Raw genomic sequence first — 17,497 nt, 5'->3', positions numbered from 1 at the left:
TGAGCCTCGGTATCCTCATGAGCTACCTCACTGGCACCCAGGTAAGATGGTATCGTGCGGTAAAACAACTGCAAAGGCTTTTACAGTAGCCTAACACCAAAAAATTAAGCTGGGTGTCCTATAAAAAATGTCAGTATATTACCATTTCCCTTAAAGAGAGGTGACCAGAAGTCTCCCGGGTTGCACCAAATGGGACCTAATAGCAGTGGGGCGCTGGTCTGTGGCCCTGACCTCTGTCAGGATGGATGGGAAGATGTACTTCAGGATTCCCTAGGGCTCTAGGCCACCTGTATGTTAATTTAGAGATGACTCCGCAGATTTACCAAGTGAGGCGTATTCCCTGGTATGACCATTTAGCATCTATTTTTCATGCCTTCAGTAGAACTGGAAGATGTACATGCCCACATCAAAGCCTTAACAGAACTCACCCAAAAGGCCTTAAATGATTAATCAGGCTATTAGCCTACTGAATTGAGGCCTCTATGATGAGAAAAGTGGTTATCACAAAATCACAGAACCCTGGATATCCTTACAGCATCTCAAGGAGGCACCAGCACTATAATTCAAACCGAACGCTGTGTTTTCTTACCAGACAGATCCTCTAATGGGATATGTTTAATGACCCACGTGAAAAATGAGGCTCCTGTCCTAAGTCGTCCACTTCCTAGTCTTCGTGGTCCTTTCAGGGAGCTGGTTTGGTTCTAGAATCTCATGGCTTAAATCCCTACTTAGGACTTTATTCATGTTACTACTTGCGTGCTATCCTCTCTCTTGTGTTACCCAGTGTGTAATCAGGCCTTTAACAAAATTAACGCTACCTAAGTCTTGAGGCAGTCAAGCAGACATATATATATATACTCCATACTGAATACTGTACTAGTGCAACTCTAGATACAGGAAGAAACTGGGGAGAATACCTCCTGGGTCATAATTGACAAGTTAAGACAGTCAACGCAGAGACTTTCAGGTCGTCTATCGGCAGGCCTAAACCAAAATAACACACTGGCCTCTTCTCATCTGACCCAGGCACGAGACCTCCTGGCACCACGGGGCAGTGGATGGACAACGCTGCAGCCGTCAGCTGGCAGAGTCCAGCTGGCCCGGCAGAGTCCGCGGGCTCGGCAGGGAGACGACAGGAAGGAGCTGTGCTCTGGGCCCAGCCTCCGCTGTGCAGGCGCGACCTCCCTGCGCCCACGTGCCTGCGTCTTGTCATCACGGAAGAGCATGACCATCACAGACCTCGGTGCCAGTCTTGTGACTAGCAGGGATGTCCTACCTTACCTTTCAGAGCAGCCTCCCAGGCTGTTCTCAGTGAGGCCCCCAAGTTTAAGACTCAGCTCACACCTCCGGTTGCGGGTTCTTCAGACGCCAGCAGCAGAGACCCTAATGAATGAGTAGTTTTACATTTCTTATGGCACAGAGTTTTACAGCCACATTTCTAATACAGTGCTGGAAACACGGCTACACAAAAAGACACTTCCCTGTGATGGGTGGAACCCAGTCTCTCCAACTACGAGAGGAACACTAACACCTCCTTAATTTTAAACAACTCACCTTAAGCCTACCTACACACGTTTGGTGCACTTATGACATTCCTGACTTGTTTCAATGTTTCTGGGCTATGTGGTTTGTAAGAGATTTTTCAAATTGTTGCAAATCTCCAAAAAAACAAAAAACAAAAAAAAGTCCAATATATTTACTGAATAAAATCTACCTCTAAGTGGACCCACGGGTCACTTGTATAATGTGCCGAGGAGAGGAGAGCGCCTCTACAGACTCGAGGATGACGACAGGGGCTCTGTCCTTGCCGCCTGGCAGGTGAGAAAGGAGCGCCCCCAGCCCACTGTCAGCGAGCCAGACCTGGGTGACGGCAGGTGAAGGGCAGGGCTGCGTCTGTAAGGCGCCTGCGCGGGCCACCCAAGGAGCACTTGCTGTGGTGCTCGCACCTGAACGCTCCCCCTCCGTCTTCCAGGGAGGCTTCCTGGAGACACTGAGCAGGAGGGCGCTGTGGGGTGTGTTGCTCTTGGTGTTCAGAACAGAAGGCTCTCAGGTAAAACGCATGTATGCATTTGAATCAGTTCCCTTCAGTTTCACTGAGCCTGAGCGAGTTAAGGGTACTTGGTGGGTAAATTAGGAGTTTGAAGTTAATATATACAGACCACTATGTAAAAATAAACGACAAGGACCTACTGTATAGCACAGGGAACCACACCGAGTATCCGGTAAGAGCCCATAAGGAAAAAGACCTGGAAAAGGAGAGTTGTAGGTGTGTGTGTAGCTGAATCACCATGCTGCACAGCTGACACAAGATAAACTGAACTTCAGTAAAAAATGCCAAAAACAAAACAAGGACCTTGTAGGGTCCTTCCATCTAGTTTGGAGACAGTCCTATAAATGTCTTGTCCAGTATGCATAGTCTTATTCAAAGACAGACTGCTGTGATAAGCTGCTGTTGTAGCCACGCGTTCCGGGAAACAAACTCACTCAGAAGGACAATGCAGATGGAGCGCAGTTTATTACACCGGCGGGCCCGAGGCAGAGTCTCCTCTTAGCCAAGGACCCCGACCAGTTTTTGTGAAAACCTTATATACCCTAAGTGTACTTGCTCAAACCCACCTCCCCAGATTCCTTGAAACTAGTCCGAACAAGGTAAAAGAGAGACACGATCAAAGTTAACCCATGATTCACGTGTCACAAGACTAGATAAACAGTGGATATTTATCAACAGGCCTGTGGTCATATCCCGATAAACATAATGGAATTTACCACTTTGTTCTGTTACAGAGATAATTAGCATATTCTTTTGGGCAACGGAGAGTCCAAGTACAAGTCCTGAGGCTCTTTTATCCGGGGGTCTGGTTTTCCATTGGTATGCCGTTTCTATAGACACGGGCACAAAGTTCAGAGTCCATTGGGAGGCTGACCATGTGTGTAGCCTAATGTTCGCGGCCTGGCCTACGATGGAGTCCAGCTCTGTCTGTTTCCTCCTTCATTCCCGCTCTTGATGCTCTTAACTCATATTATGAGCATCACTCATAGGGATATATTGCACCCTGGCTCTCCAACCGCCAATTTGGGAGAATGACATCAACCTTCGGGTTACAAAGCTCATAATACATTGTAAAATTCAGGGTCCACAAAGCAGAACTACCAAGGCAACTATAACAATGGTAAATACAGTTTTCCACCAATCGCCCTTCACCCAAGATAGGAGCAAAGTCCAGAAAGGAATGTTTTCATTTGACATCACTTTTACCTGGTTTTTCATGTCATCTAAAGCAGTGGATATATTGCCAGATAAGTCAGGAATGCATACACAACGTTCAACCTTAATTACAGCACAGGTCCCTCCTTGAGCAGCTGTATGTCCAAAGCCATTCTATTTGAACTACACCTTTTCTTATTTGGATTTGCTTTTCATTTAAAGCTTGGATGGCTTTTGTTCTATCTAGGAGGGCCTGTTTTGTGAAATTAGTCAAGGCCTCTACTTTAATCATAATATCTGTTGTCCCTATAGAGGGTATGAATAAAGCAGCAATATATTCATGCCACTGAAACACAGATCTTGTCCACCTAGCATGTAAATAAAGTAGATTTACTGGGGCTTGTTGTAGGTTAGGCTTTTGTTACACTGGCATTTATATCAAATGTAACCTTATGACCCGAGTCTATTCACTGTAGGTCTGGCTTACACCCAGAGAGCAGGGAGAGATTATGACTGTGTCCCAGAAAAGAGCAGAGTGGTTTAAAATCTCCTTAGTGGAGCAGTGACAGCCACCAGGGAAGTCCATCCATCACAGACAGAGGCATAGCCCCACATACCCAATAGCTGGAGGTATTGTGAAGTCCGCGTAGTAATGTGCACGTTGATGAGACCAAGCAGCAGGAGTTGATTATGCGGCTTCATCCTCAAGGGCCTCATCTGGGATCTTCTTTTCCTTCTTCTTAAGGCTGGGCCGCTGTGCAGTCCACTCAGCATTTTCTGGGTCTGCGTGGTATGTTCTCTTCATCCTCATATGATGGATCCAAGGAGCAATACCTGCAACTTTAACTGCAGTAGGGGTAGTTAGAATAACAGTATAAGCCCCTTCCACTGAGGGGCTAGTAAATCAAGTTTCCAGTCTTTGACCTATACTTGGTCACCAAGCGTAAACTCATGAATCTGTTCCCCAAGGGGGGAAGGCACCCTTTCTTGTACAAACTTAGTTACCCGATTTATTACCTTACCCAGTTCCATCTGCTGCGAAATCCTATCCCCCCTTACATGAGGCAAATTTGTTGACACCTATTTATAGGAGGGGGCCTCTCGTATTTCGTATGGAGAATAGCCTTGGGACTGTGGGGTCATCCTGAGTCTGAGCAGAGCCATCAGAAGCAAGTCCACCCAGAAGCAGTCAGTCTCTATGATCCACTTGGAGAGTCTCTTTAAGTGTCTGGTTGGTTCATTCCACCATCTCAGAACTCTGGGCAGTGTGCAGTTTCCATTTGATGTTTAAAGTTTTGCTTGTTGTACTAAATAACTACAAAAGCTGGGCCATTGTCTGATCCAATGCTGGTAGGAAATCCAAATCTGGGAACTATTTCCCTAAGCAGGCACTGGGCTACTTCTGATGCCCTTTCAGTCCAGGTAGGAAAAGCTTCTACCCATCCCGAGAATGTACATACCGTGACCAGCAGGTAACGGTAGTGTCTGTGAGGTTTCATTTCAGTGAAGTCCACTCCCAGGTGTTCAAAGGGCAGCATGCCTTTCCGCTGAATACCTGGAGGTTTTTGTCTGAATACCTGAGAGGCAGCATTAACCTGTGAGTAGGCAGCATGCCTAGGTGGGTCGCTTGGTGTGTTTGGCTTACCAGAGTGTGTGCCAGCTCCTCCGGTGCCAATAATTTGCCACTTGGCAATTCCCACCATCCCTTTTCAGTCTTGATGGCCCCTTCCGCTTTGGCTAACCTGACAGCCGTTGTCCTTGTTTTATCAGGCTAGTGCCATCAGTATACAGGACCCAACTAGGGTCTGGACCCTTGCGTCCTTCTTTAAAACAAACCCCAGATACCTTACCTCCTCCTTGCAGATCTGGGCCTTCTCCTTCGACACCCGGTAACCTGCTTCCATCAGCAGCTGGGGCAGAGCTTTTGTCCCTTTCCAGCATTTTTCCTTGGTCTCGGCAGCCAGCAGCAGGTCATCCACGTATGTAGGAGCCAACATCCATACTCTTTCGGATGGAATGAGTCCAGGCCAGAAGCCAAGGCTTCCCCAAATATGGCTGGGGAGTTATTAAACCCTTGTGGGGGAGTCCAGGTGAGCTGATGTTTGGTGCCCCTGACTGGATCTTCCCATTCAAAGGCAAAGATGGGCTGTGACGCTGGGGCGAGGCGTACGCAGAAGAAGGCATCCTTGAGATCTAGGCGAGTACAAACTTTAGTCCTCGGTAGGAAGAGGCTAAGTAAGGTATAGGGGTTTGGAACAGTGGGGTGTAAAGTCACAGTAGCCTAGTTGACTAGCCTGAGATCTTGTACAGGCCTATAGTCCTGTCCTTCTTCCTTTTTGACTGGCAGGATCAGCGTATTCCAAGCCAACTGGCACTCTACTAGAATGCCCACTTGTTTCAATCTATTGATGTGGGGTAGTATGCTGGCCCAGGCCTCTATTGGTAGTGGGTACTGGCTCTTTCTAACCAGGATGGTACCTGGTTTGAGTTCTGTTACCACTGGGGCTTGATGTTTACCCAGCCTGGGGGAAGGCGGGGTTGTCTTCCGCCCAGACCTCAGGGAATAATTGAGTTAGCTCTCTCTCATGCTCTTCTGGCCCACCTGGTTCTTCCTTCGGAGGCTCATACAACCTCCACTCATCCTGGGGTGGCATTGAGAGAGAGCAAATAAGTCATAGTGTCCATCCGGAAGGTGGGCCTCTCCTCAGTGGAGAAAGCCACTTCTGCTCCTAGTTTGGAAAGCAAGTCTCTTTCCAACAGGGGTACTGGGCACTCAGGAATGTAGAGGAATTCATGAATCACTTGGTGCGCCCCCCCATCTGACATTTTCTGGGCTGGCAAAACGATTTAATCATCTCTTCTCCCGATACCCCAGTTACAGTGGTAGTCTCTTTTTGGACAGTGGTGCCACAGGTTTTGTTACTACCGACAGTTCTGCTCCTGTATCCACCATGAAGTCAATGTTTTGGTCCCCCACTTTTAAGGTTACCATGGGCTCTCGGGGAGCTGGTATCTCTGAGCCCCAGCAGCCCTATTTACTTTCCAAGTCAGCAAGCCCCACAACTGCGGGAGCTTCCTCTTCCTTCCTTGCCTTAGGGCATTCATTCTTCCAGTGGCCAAAAGCTTGGCACCCGGCACACTGGTTTGGCTGTAACGGGGACAGGGCCTCCGTTGGGACCAGTTGAAGGACTGTCCTGTCCCTGAGGCAGATGAGGTTTTCCGGAGGGCCCGAGATAGACTTTCCCGGAGCAGCAGCTAGCATTGCACATCTCGTCTGTTCTCTTTCGTTCCCTCCGGCTCTCCGGCAGAGTGGCAGAGCGCAGTCTCTGCTTAATTCCAACATCTCCCTCCCCTTCTTGTCAGTGCTCACTGGGAGAGGCAGGTATAGCTTGGGCAGTTCAGCTGGAGCCGGATCCTGGAAGTATTGGCTAGAGGCTTCTGTCACCGGGATCGGAGCCTGCCAAAACGGCAGCTCTACGAACTCTGGGAGAGCTGGCGCAAATGCAGTGGCTGCTGCAGGAACTTCACTTGGCTCTGGATTGGGCATCAAGGCGGCCTCCGGTCCAGGTGGAGCACTGGGAGGCAGGCGCGTCATTATCCAGTATGGGAGAGGGGTCAGGTCATCCCCGTCCAAATCCTGCCAGATCCCAGAGGGAGAAGGGGGATCGGCGTGTCTTCACCTGCCAGTCAGCACAGCCGAACCAGAATACCACGTGGTCCAAGACTTTCTCCCTTAAAGTCCATTCTGCCTTGGTGGGCTTGATCAGGTGCGGATGAAAACACAGATGGGTTAAATATCTCATGTCCCAGGCCATCTCTGGAAAAGCCAATTCATACTCACTTATGTATCCCCCCTCCTTCTAGCCTAACAATTCCGAGGGGGTCAAGAATTTCACAGCAGACGGGACACCTCCTCGGGGAAGGCAGAATACGGGCATACAAGGACGAGTTTCCTATCCTAAAATCTCCCGGCGGTCACTGGTAATAATTTTCCCTGAGACGGCGTGGACACACCTCCTAAATGACCTTCACAAATTCCCTTCCTAAGCCCTAGCACACTCATTGACCTGTGTACCAAGCAATCACCACCTCCTGCCTATCCTAATATCCCCTAGCGATTGCTTGGTAATAATTTTCCCCGAAACGGCGTGGACACACCTCCTAAATGACCTTCACAAATTTCCTTCCTAAACAGTAGCACGCTCGTCAACCTGTGTACCAAGCAATCACCGCCTGCCTATTCCAGGCTCCTGTGGGTCTGTGCCCCTTCCAGTCCCTCCCAGGGGGGTGATTAGGCCCCCTCTTCCACTCTGCTGGGTGGGTTCCTCCTCACCTGAGCGCTCAGTTCCCCTGCTGCCATCCACTACCTGCTAACGTGAAAGGTCCGGGCGTTGAGAAGCAGAATCCTTCTAGAAGGGTGAGGCGCCTTCCCGCCTCTAGAAGATTCAAGCCGCAAGGCCTCGGAGTAGTCCCAAATGGGACTTGTCTCCTCAAAGTGAGGAGTTTCCCGGCCAATGCACCAAATGTTGTAGCCACGCGTTCCGGGAAACAAACTCACTCAGAAGGACAATGCAGATAGTGGAGTGTGGTTTATTACACCGGCGGGCCCAAGGCAGAGTCTCCTCTTAGCCAAGGACCCCGACCAGTTTTTGTGAAAACCTTATATACCCTAAGTGTACTTGCTCAAACCCACCTCCCCAAATTCCTTGAAACTAGTCTGGACAAGGTAAAAGAGAGATATGATCAAAGTTAACCTATGATTCACGTGTCACAAGACTAGATAAACAGTGGATATTTATCAATAGGTCTATGGTCATATCCCGATAAATATAATGGAATTTACCACTTTGTTCTGTTACAGAGATAATTAGCATATTCTTTTAGGCAAAGGAGAGTCCAAGTACAAGTCCTGAGGCTCTTTTATCCGGGGGTCTGGTTTTCCATTGGTATGCTGTTTCTATAGACACCGAGCACAAAGTTCAGAGTCCATTGGGAGGGTGACCATGCGTGTAGCCTAATGTTCGCAGCCTGGCCTACGATGGGAGTCCAGCTCTGTCTGTTTCCTCCTTCACTGCAAAAACAAACTTACTTGAGTATCCTTTTCATAATTAAACTTTACAATTATGTCACATAATTGGGATAGTTAAGAAATTTGGGATGGTCATGTATACACTGCAGTATTTAAAACGGATAACCAACAAGGACCTACTGAATAGTACAGGGAACTCTGCTCAATATTCTATAACAACGTAACTTTGAAAAAAATTTGAAAATGAATCAATACATGTATATGTATAACTGACTCACTTTGTCGTACACCTGAAACTAACACAAGATTGTTAATCAACTGTACTTCAATATATAAAAAAAAACAGACAATTATGTGACATAACAAGGAACCATCTGGGAGGTGAGTCTTGGTAAACACCTCAATTAAAATGTCAAAATTCTAGTTTTGTTATCAGGACCACCAGATCTTTCAGAATTCCATACAATTTCTAGAATATAATAACAACACTTACCCATACCTTATAACCTAAGAAAGTTTTGACAGTGCTTCCCATGTAATTAAACATACCAAACAATCCTAGTTTAATCTCTTAGACATTTTGGGTTCTGGGCTCCTTTGTTACAAACCTGTCACACCTTTCCTTTTCCTGTATTAGTTTGTCCCTTATTTTCTTTCCTATTTAGAAATAACCAACTTCAGGACCATGTTACTTTTCCCCTTAACAAAATGCATTTTCATTTCTCATATCTTTCCTAGCATACTGAAATGTTTCACTTATTTTAGTGGCTTAAAATATATACATGTATGTATGTTACAGCTTTTCACCCTTCAAAGGGCTTCCTTGGTGGCTCAGTGGTAAAGAACTCACCTGCCGATGCAGAAGACGCGTGTTGGATCCCTGGGTGGGGAAGATCCCCCGCAGAAGGAAACGGCAACCACTCCAGTATTCTTGCCTGGAGAAATCTATGGACAGAGGAGCCTGGCGGGTACAGTCCATGGGGTCACAAAAGAGTCGGAGGTGACCGAGCAACTAAACAACAACAGCCCTTAAGAACCCTGATCTCCAGCAAAAACAGAAGCAAGGACTTGTGATCATACCAGGGCTTCCTGATTGGAAAACTTATGTATTCTACAGTCTTCAGAAACACACGTCATCTCATCGAATAACTTCTGTCCTCAGTGTGGTGTCATATGTTTCTAACAAACCCAAACATATTTAGTTTTTCTCTCATAAAAAAGGGGGGTGAACTTAGACTTGTTTAGCAATTAGCAATTCAGACAGTGACTCCCCATTATTTAACTTAACAAAACTTTCAAGTTGCCAAAATCTGGAGAGACTTTTTTTAAGTAGATTTCCTAAAACAGTTATTCCCAAAGAGCTCAACTCCCAAAACTCTTATCTCAATTATATTTAACTTAAAGTTAAGTCATTGAATCAAGTTACTTTCCTTGCTCATGAATTGTGTAACAGAATTAATAAGATCTTATTAACTTTAAGTATAATAAAATTATAGTTGATGTCTCTTGAAACATGTCTGTATTAAGATTAACAAGCTTAAACTTTCAGACCAGATATTTAATACTGAGTATTTCCCAGATCACATGAACCTGAAATTCATTTGGGTAGGTGTCTTTTGTATTTTTAGTAAGCACTTAATTTCTTTTAGGGCTTCCCGGGTGGCTCAGAGGTTAAAGCATCTGCCTCCAATGCTGGAGACCCAGGATCGATCCCTGGGTCAGGAAGATCCCCTGGAGAAGGAAATGGCAACCCACTCCAGTCTTCTTGCCTGGAGAAACCCATGGACTGAGAAGCCTGGTTGGCTACAGTCCATGGGGTCACAAAGAGTCAGACACGACTGACCGACTTCCCTTTCACTTTAGTTTCTTTTCAGCGAGTCACACAGCTCGTTTGCACATTGCTGCATAATTCTGATACTCTCTGTCGGTGAAGACGTGCCTCTGTGACAGACATCCACACAGAGACCTCAGTTTCCCTGCTGTCCCTCTTTCCTCTTCAGTCTCAGGAACTGTCAAAATGTGTACAGCTCAAAGGCACAGGAGGAGAAAAGCAGGTTCCTCTTAGAAAGCCACTTCTCACTGCACAGGCAAAAACCAGTTTTTACAACATAAGAGAGCCCCATTTGGCCATTTTCAAGGGGAGATCTCCTTCAGTACCCAAATAGCCAGTTCAGCTTAACCAACAGACAACTGTTGTTGTTCAGTCACTCAGTCGTGTCCGACTCTTTGTGACCCCATGGACCGCAGCACACCAGGCCTCCCTGTCCATCACCAACTCCCAGAGTTTACTCAAACTCATGTCCATTGAGTCAGTGATGCCATCCAACCATCTCATCCTCTGTCGTCCCCTTCTCCTCCCACCTTCAATCTTTCCCAGCATCAGGGTCTTTTCTAATTAGCTGACTCTTCACATCAGGTGGCCAAAGTACTGGAGCTTCAGCTTCAGCATAGTCCTTCCAATAAGTATTCAGGGTTGATTTCCCTTAGGACTGACTGGTTTGATGGAGTGCACTCACCCCCGCACTTCTAGATGAGCTTGCAGATGGCTCTGAAACAGACTTCAAACTAAGCGATCAGTTTCGAGGAGCGTCTTCGCCACGTGCAGTTACCAGGGCCCTCTCAGGAGGTCTCTGAGAACACTTAATCCTTCCACTTACTCTCTTTCCTAATCAGCGGGGTCCCCCCTCAAACCAGGATGCAGACCACTAACAAGGGTCAAAACCAGGAAGAGAGAGCAGGGTGTGGACTCACATACTGAGACAGACAGACACACACACACTCCTGAGACGATAAACAAACGCAGTCCAGAAGGCTCACTCGGATTCAGTGGCTTAAAAGCTAAGGAATTTCATGCTCTTCTGCTTCCCACTCACAGATTAGTTTCAGCTGCACTGCGGTGTCGTCATTTAGAGAGCCATTTGGGGCCGTGTCTCCCTGGATCCCAAGGAATCTTGGAAAAAGCAGCGTTACAGTAAAATAACATTGTATTCCTATACGTGGGAGCATCACTGAAAACGACCCAGTTCTGTAAAACTCACCCCAGGAAACTCTGTGACGGAGCAGAGCTCTGATGTCGCATTCTGCACACAGCCCGTGTCACCAGCAGTGTCAGGGCCTCTGGGGGTGGCACTGAGGTCAGGGTGCTGGTGTGTGGGGGCGGCGTGGGGACACACACGGAGCACAATGTCCAGGCCTGCAAAGGCCGGCGCCTGACGCTGCAACTGCACAGCAGTAAGAACAAGGCACACGCCAGGCCGAAGTTAGACGTGGCTGCCAGCCCACTCCCGTCGCTGTGAGGCCAGGCCCTGCTGAGGGAGGTGTGGCGTCTCCGCTCCACGCAGGGGCTTCAGCCGGGGTCCCTCCGAGCTCTCTGGGTTCCCAGGTGTCAGAGAAAAACGACAAGTTTCTGAGTTTTTCACGTCACTAAACATGATCTAGCAAAACCGTGTATACACTGTATAGTTTAGTTATGGAAAAGAGGGAAACTTTTATCTAGAAAGAGAAATGTTGAATTAGTAAGCTCTCCCACTAGAGCAGAAGTTTAGTAAAGGGAGGTGAACTGAAAGCACCCACAGGGGTGTGTGCACCACTCTTCTGGGTGAGCTGCAAACATGACTCGAACAACGAGAAATCTGTCGGACCTCCTGGGCTGCTGGCTCACTCGGACCCGCTCCCCTCCTCCTGGGGCTACTCCCCCAGCTCTGGGTCCTGCCCACCTCACACGGGCTCCATCAGATGGGCAGATCAGGTGAGAGCTTGGAGCCCTGAGGAGAGGACCCTGGGGGATGCGTGCAGGAGCCAGCCTCCTGCTCCGACCCCAGAGGGGCCCCCACCCCCACCCGACAGCTCCGCACCCCGTCCTGGGGCAGCCTCTGGCCTTTGTGAGGCACAGGGACTAGACTCCAAGGTGCACGTGCAGGAGGAAGAGGAGCCGGTCTTCCCATTGTGCTTCTTTAAACAGGGACGCATTGAAAGGAAACGTCAGCCCGTCAGCCCATCACCAGACCAGCCCTGATGCCGGCTGACCCTGCATGGCGCCCAGCCACACCCATGTGGCTTTGCCACAGGGCTGACTCTCACCCCTGAACTGCTAACACTGCCCTTCCTGGTGGACCCTGCGCCTGTCCTGGACAGGCAGACATGGCCACTCAGTGCTCTGCAAACCGGGGATGCACCTGGGCCCGATGGCCGGGGTCAGCAGGGTGCTGTTGTGCTGCACACAGTTCACGGGCCTCAGCTGCGAGGCTGCTGCCCAGCCGGCCACCACCCAAGCCTCAGGCCCTGCTGTGAAGACGGACGGTGCCAACTCCCCAGCGGGGTTCGTGCCAAAGAGCGAGGCACCCTCGGCATCCAGCGCTGTGACTGTGAAAGCCTCAGAAGCCAGAACAGCAACACCGGCAGAGCCGAGCGAGGGGACGCTCGGGGTGGAGGAGGGCGAACGCTGTCAGGCAGCAGAGACACCGGGATGCTGGGTCATCATCTCAGGAGGCTCCTTCTGCCCGAATGCCAGGCTGTGTCTTCCCAGGAAGTTGGTCGGGGTGGAGCCAACACCAGCTTGGCTGGGACAGGATGCAGAGACTGAACCGGGAAGGTCAAAGTCCCAGTGAGGGTCACATGGGAATCAAGCTGACCTTTTCAGATCTTAACCTGAGTTTTGAGCACGTGAAGACTTATCATCACAGCTGCATCTCCAAGATGGAAAACCTCTGCAGCAAGGTGAACCGCACTGAGAGATACACAGGGACGTGCCTTCAGGTTCTGTGAACTGAGGTCACTTGATTCAAGTTCTGGGCGGTGGAAACAGCCTCGGCCCCCAGGGTCTCTGCGAGGGGAAGAAGCCCCAGGAGGAACGCGGTTTGCTGGGTGTGTTTAACGTTGAAACCGACTCTCCAGTTGAGGCAAGCAGGTGTTAACCTCCTGACCTGTGTGCGCCCCCCACCCCCGCGCTCCCCAGGGCACACGAGACTCTCACGACCAATAAACCTGTTCTCCAAAAACACTCAAGGGCACTTTCAACAGATACAAGCTTTTCATTTTAATTGCACATTCGTGGCAAGAAAAAGATGTCAGCAGTGTCAAGTCAAACTGTGGGGCCAACACGTGAGGGTGGCGGCCTGCAGCCCAGCACCGCGAGACGGGTCCCCCCGACGGCTCCCTGACTCGAAACCCACAGCGATTAGGAGTAACGGGCTGGCTGCACACCTGGTTAAAAGCAGCTCTCACATCCAGACAAGTGATTACTCTCATCTCCCTCCAGTGTCAGCAGAGCCTCACAAAGGGGAAGCAAAATTCTCGCTTGGATAAGCTTCGCCAGGGAGACGCCCCCTCGGCGGGTGTCGGGGTAATGACCTGCGGGCCTTCTCTCCTGCCCACATGAGCATGGCCGTGAGCAGGTCGCAGGGACGCCTCGGGGGCTGCCCCACAGCCCTCCTGGGGAGACCGCACACAGGCCGGGCAGGACGCTGTCCGTGGGCACGTCCGCTTGCGGCCATCCGGCGCCACGCGGCCGGCACGCACGCCTGGGGTTGGTGTTGGGGGGCGGCCACAGGCCGCGGGCTGGGGGGTCGAGGCTGCTACCTGGCCTTCTTGGGCTGCGCTGGCCCGTTGGGGGTGCCAGGCGCGAAGTTCCAGTCCACGGGGTTGAGCAGCTGCTGCGTCTTCTTGCGGGTCCAGTAGGGGTTGATGAGCAGCGTGAGGAGGGCCAGGCCGACCACGAAGAGCGCCAGGTGCGGCGGGAAGAGGCTGCGGGCCAGGCCGGCCCAGTGGCCCAGGCAGACCCACCACATGTGGTAGGTGAGCACCATGCGGCAGTGGAACAGGTGCACCATGGCCCACTGGTTCAGCCTCCAGAGCCGAGAGTTCGCGCAGCCGGCCTGTCGGGCGCAGAGAGCGGTCAGGGGCGGGGCCGCGGGCCTCCCGCCGCTCGCCCCGCCCACAGTCGCCTGGCGCCTCCCTCCCTGGGACTGCCCCCCCCAGCCCCGACCCACCCTCCCCGGGTCGTGCACACACTGCACACAGCCAGTGACTAGGCGACGCTGGGAGACCCGTCCATCACCCGTGACCAACCTCCCGAGGCCCCGGGATGAGATGTGACCCCGTTTGTCTTCTGGCACTGTCACCCCAGTAGCCCATGGACACAAGCCCAAGTGAACATGCCCTAAAATTATTCTAAATTCACAGAAAAACTAGCTGTAGCCACAACCCAACAGGGAACCTGAAGACTCTGCACAGCAGACGGGGCATACAGAGATAAGCCTTCGTGGCTTGTGGCGGGGATCTCGCTGCACCAGGACAGCTCGCACACCTCAGACCCACAAGCTTGTGCACCCCGGCCTGTCCTTGCCGCTCTGGGCCACACTGGGGCTGGGGCTCATCCTGGGCCCCCTCCCAGGGGAGGGCCCATCTGGAACGCGCAGGAAGAGACGGGCCCAGGGAGGCACTGCCGCGGGCCAGGCAGCTGCCTGGTGACCCTGGGAACAGGGAGGGACACGGACACCGACCTCTGGAGGGACCACACTGTAACAGAGGAAGACCCTAACCTCTCAGAGCTGCAGAAGGTGTTCACACAGCTCTGACACGGACAGACGAGAAGCAACGGGACCCGTGACCCAGGGCCGACTTAAAACAGTGGGAAAACAGGAGTTTCTTCCTTGTCTGAAGTACTGTGAACTTCCAAAAATAACTTCACAGAAAATTTGAGTTGCCTGCTGTTTCTAGGCCAGACATGACTGTGTCCTCTTCTACTACCAGGGATGTTTAAATCATCTGCAGATAATACCCAGAGAAACACCCTATTTATTCCAGCAGTTTTAAATATTAAAAACTCTATTTACATTAGCTTCTACCAAGCCTAGGCTAAGAAATGAGTGTGAAGAAAAGCAGAAGGACAAGGCAGAGAGAAACAGCAGGAAGCGGGGAGCCCAGGATTCCCTAACAGGATCCCAGGATCCCAGGAGCCCAGGTCTTTGGAAAAAGTCTTGGATGAACTGGGGCACACATGTTCTCGGATGGAAAACATTCAAAAGGCATTACATTCTTCCCTCCTAGAATCCATCCAGATTTAGTCTAAATAAGAGAATACCTCCCTCCATATTTTATCGCTTTAAAATAACTCTAAATAATTCCACCCATGCAGTAAATGCACCAGGAGGGCTGAAGGTGCCTCAGTAAAGGATGAAATGTGGGGACGCTTCAGAAATAAGGTGATTGCAGTGCAAGAAATAAACAACACAAAATGAGAAGTAAGTAAAATATACGGAGAGCTGATACTGGGCAGCATTTTGACTCCCCAGGGAAAGGATGGATGATGTAATTACATCAGGATGCTTGCTCGCTTCCTGGGAAATCCAATGGGATCTCACTTCCCACCTTACTTAAAAATACTTTTTTTCAAATGGATGAAATGTCAATATTTCAAAGAAAAAGAAAACCACAGAGTACTAGGGAAACAACACAGTTCTATAGAAACAGTTTTATACCCAGTGTGGGGGCAGGCATTCTCCACTTGATGTCAGTCAGAATCATGACTCACACAAGTAAAATTCCTTACACTGTACGATCAGACAGAAAAGTGCAAACACCAAAACATGTAAGGTTTGAGGCTTTCAATGAGAGAGTCCTTACATGAGAAAGATTTAGCCTTTGCCTTGGCCCAAGGACGTTAAATGTACAAACTGCAGAGTGGGGACGTGAGCTAAGCGTGCCCTGGGGTGCACACACAAAGTGCAGAGTGAGTTGCGGATGCTTGGGGGACGGGGGGCCACTGCTCATCCTTTCCACCCAAGAGGCCAGCAAGCCATCTTCCACCCACTGAGTGGTCTCCTCCAAAGTTCACTAAATGTCCTCTTTCCCACGGTTTCCCCACGTGCTGAAAGCAGTCATCTTAAATCACTAACGTCTACACCAGAAGCATGAACTTTTACTCCTACAATAATTGCATTAAGTTCAGAAAACTCCAAGCTTGAGAACTGAGCATTTTTGCTCTTACTCAGGCACTAAAATTTTTGCATTCATCATCACCAAATGCTCTGAGAAAAGCTGGGTCAGTAACAATCTGAGACTGAACCATGCAAGGTTCCTTTGTCTAGCTTGGGTCCCAGCAAGTAGTGTGCCTAGTATATATTTATACATAAATTCACTGTTTTTTTTTTTAATATCAATTCATCTACACCTGGATTAGTGTCTCTCTGGATGAACCAGCTTAGATGTATGAGTGTGTAATTTATTTATTATTATTTCTAAACAGCATTTCAGAACCAAACTGAAGGAGGAAACAGAAGCATGAGCCCATCTGGGGTGTAAACTACATCACACGGTGGTGACGTCCGGTCCTGACACCGCCTGCATCTCATCAAACCAGAGTCCACGGCGAGAGTGCCTGGACCCCGAAGCCCTACGAAGCAAGAACTCGGCAGCTTTATGAAAGGCTTAGAGGGGTTTCAGCATCTGAGTGGCATTTACTCCCAAGGCTCAACAGGACCTGAACTAGAACTAGTCTACCTGGACACACTGGCTCTGAGCTGTCCTAGCTGAGGGGACAGCTTTGCTGTGGGGCCGCTGGCCACGTGGTGAACACAGCAAGGCTGCAAGAAGGGGGTCCCATTCCCAGACCCCCCTTTTTCATCTCCATCCTAAGTGAATGGCATCCAAACACTTCAGAGGGAAAAGACCCCAAACAAAGTGCCTCCCTCTGGGATCCCCCCCACAGCTGGGGTCTGTCTGCTTCCTGAGGAGGGGGGCCGCCCCACCTCGGGAGGAGCTGCCAAAGACCCCCTCCCCAGTGCCTGACGTGTGAGGGGCGCTGGGGGAGGCCTGTGTGAGCTGCAGGCCACAGGCAAACTCCGTCGTGAGGAATCAGGGACCCACGGAAAGGGCCCTGCCGCCAGGACAGGCCCCCAGGAGCGACAGGACGGTCCATGTCCCACAGCACCCTGGGGTCAGGAGGAGACCCCAGCTCCCTGCTTCACGCCAAAGAGGGAGGGGCTGGGGCGTCCAGCACCCCAACTTGTGAGCAGACAAAAGCCACAGCCTCCACCCTCCCCCAGGAGGATGCTGACAAGAAGGCCCAGGGCCTGGGCTGGGCCGATTGACCGCGATCTGGGAAGAGGTCAGCTCCCTCTGACGCACAGACTCCAACAGAGGCCCGGAGATGAGGCACAACCTTTCACTCCACACAGAGGGACAAGACCCATCCCCAGCCCTGCTGAGGGGAGTCCCTGGGACTGGCACAGGATGCTCCCCGGGGGCAGGAGGACACACGGACA

At 50.4% G+C, this 17,497-nt stretch overlaps 1 protein-coding gene across 6 annotated transcripts in view; it reads right to left on the bottom strand.

The window, feature by feature from the left end:
* Nucleotides 1–2,496: 2,496 nt before the first annotated feature.
* CLN8 (CLN8 transmembrane ER and ERGIC protein) overlaps nucleotides 2,497–17,497 on the bottom strand; it is a 67,041-nt gene continuing 52,040 nt past the window's right edge. For 4 of the 6 annotated variants that reach the window (XM_024986280.2, XM_024986279.2, XM_024986278.2 and 1 more), the window contains exon 3: nucleotides 13,245–14,107. In XM_024986280.2, the coding sequence (XP_024842048.1) occupies nucleotides 13,808–14,107 (300 nt within the window). In that variant the 3' untranslated portion in view covers nucleotides 13,245–13,807. 6 annotated transcript variants of the gene reach the window in all.

The sequence above is a fragment of the Bos taurus genome, chromosome 27 (genome assembly GCF_002263795.3).
Source record: "Bos taurus isolate L1 Dominette 01449 registration number 42190680 breed Hereford chromosome 27, ARS-UCD2.0, whole genome shotgun sequence".
Lineage (NCBI taxonomy): Eukaryota > Metazoa > Chordata > Mammalia > Artiodactyla > Bovidae > Bos > Bos taurus.
The sequence above is the reverse complement of the archived record's forward strand: the minus strand, read 5'-3'. Positions and strand labels throughout refer to the sequence as shown.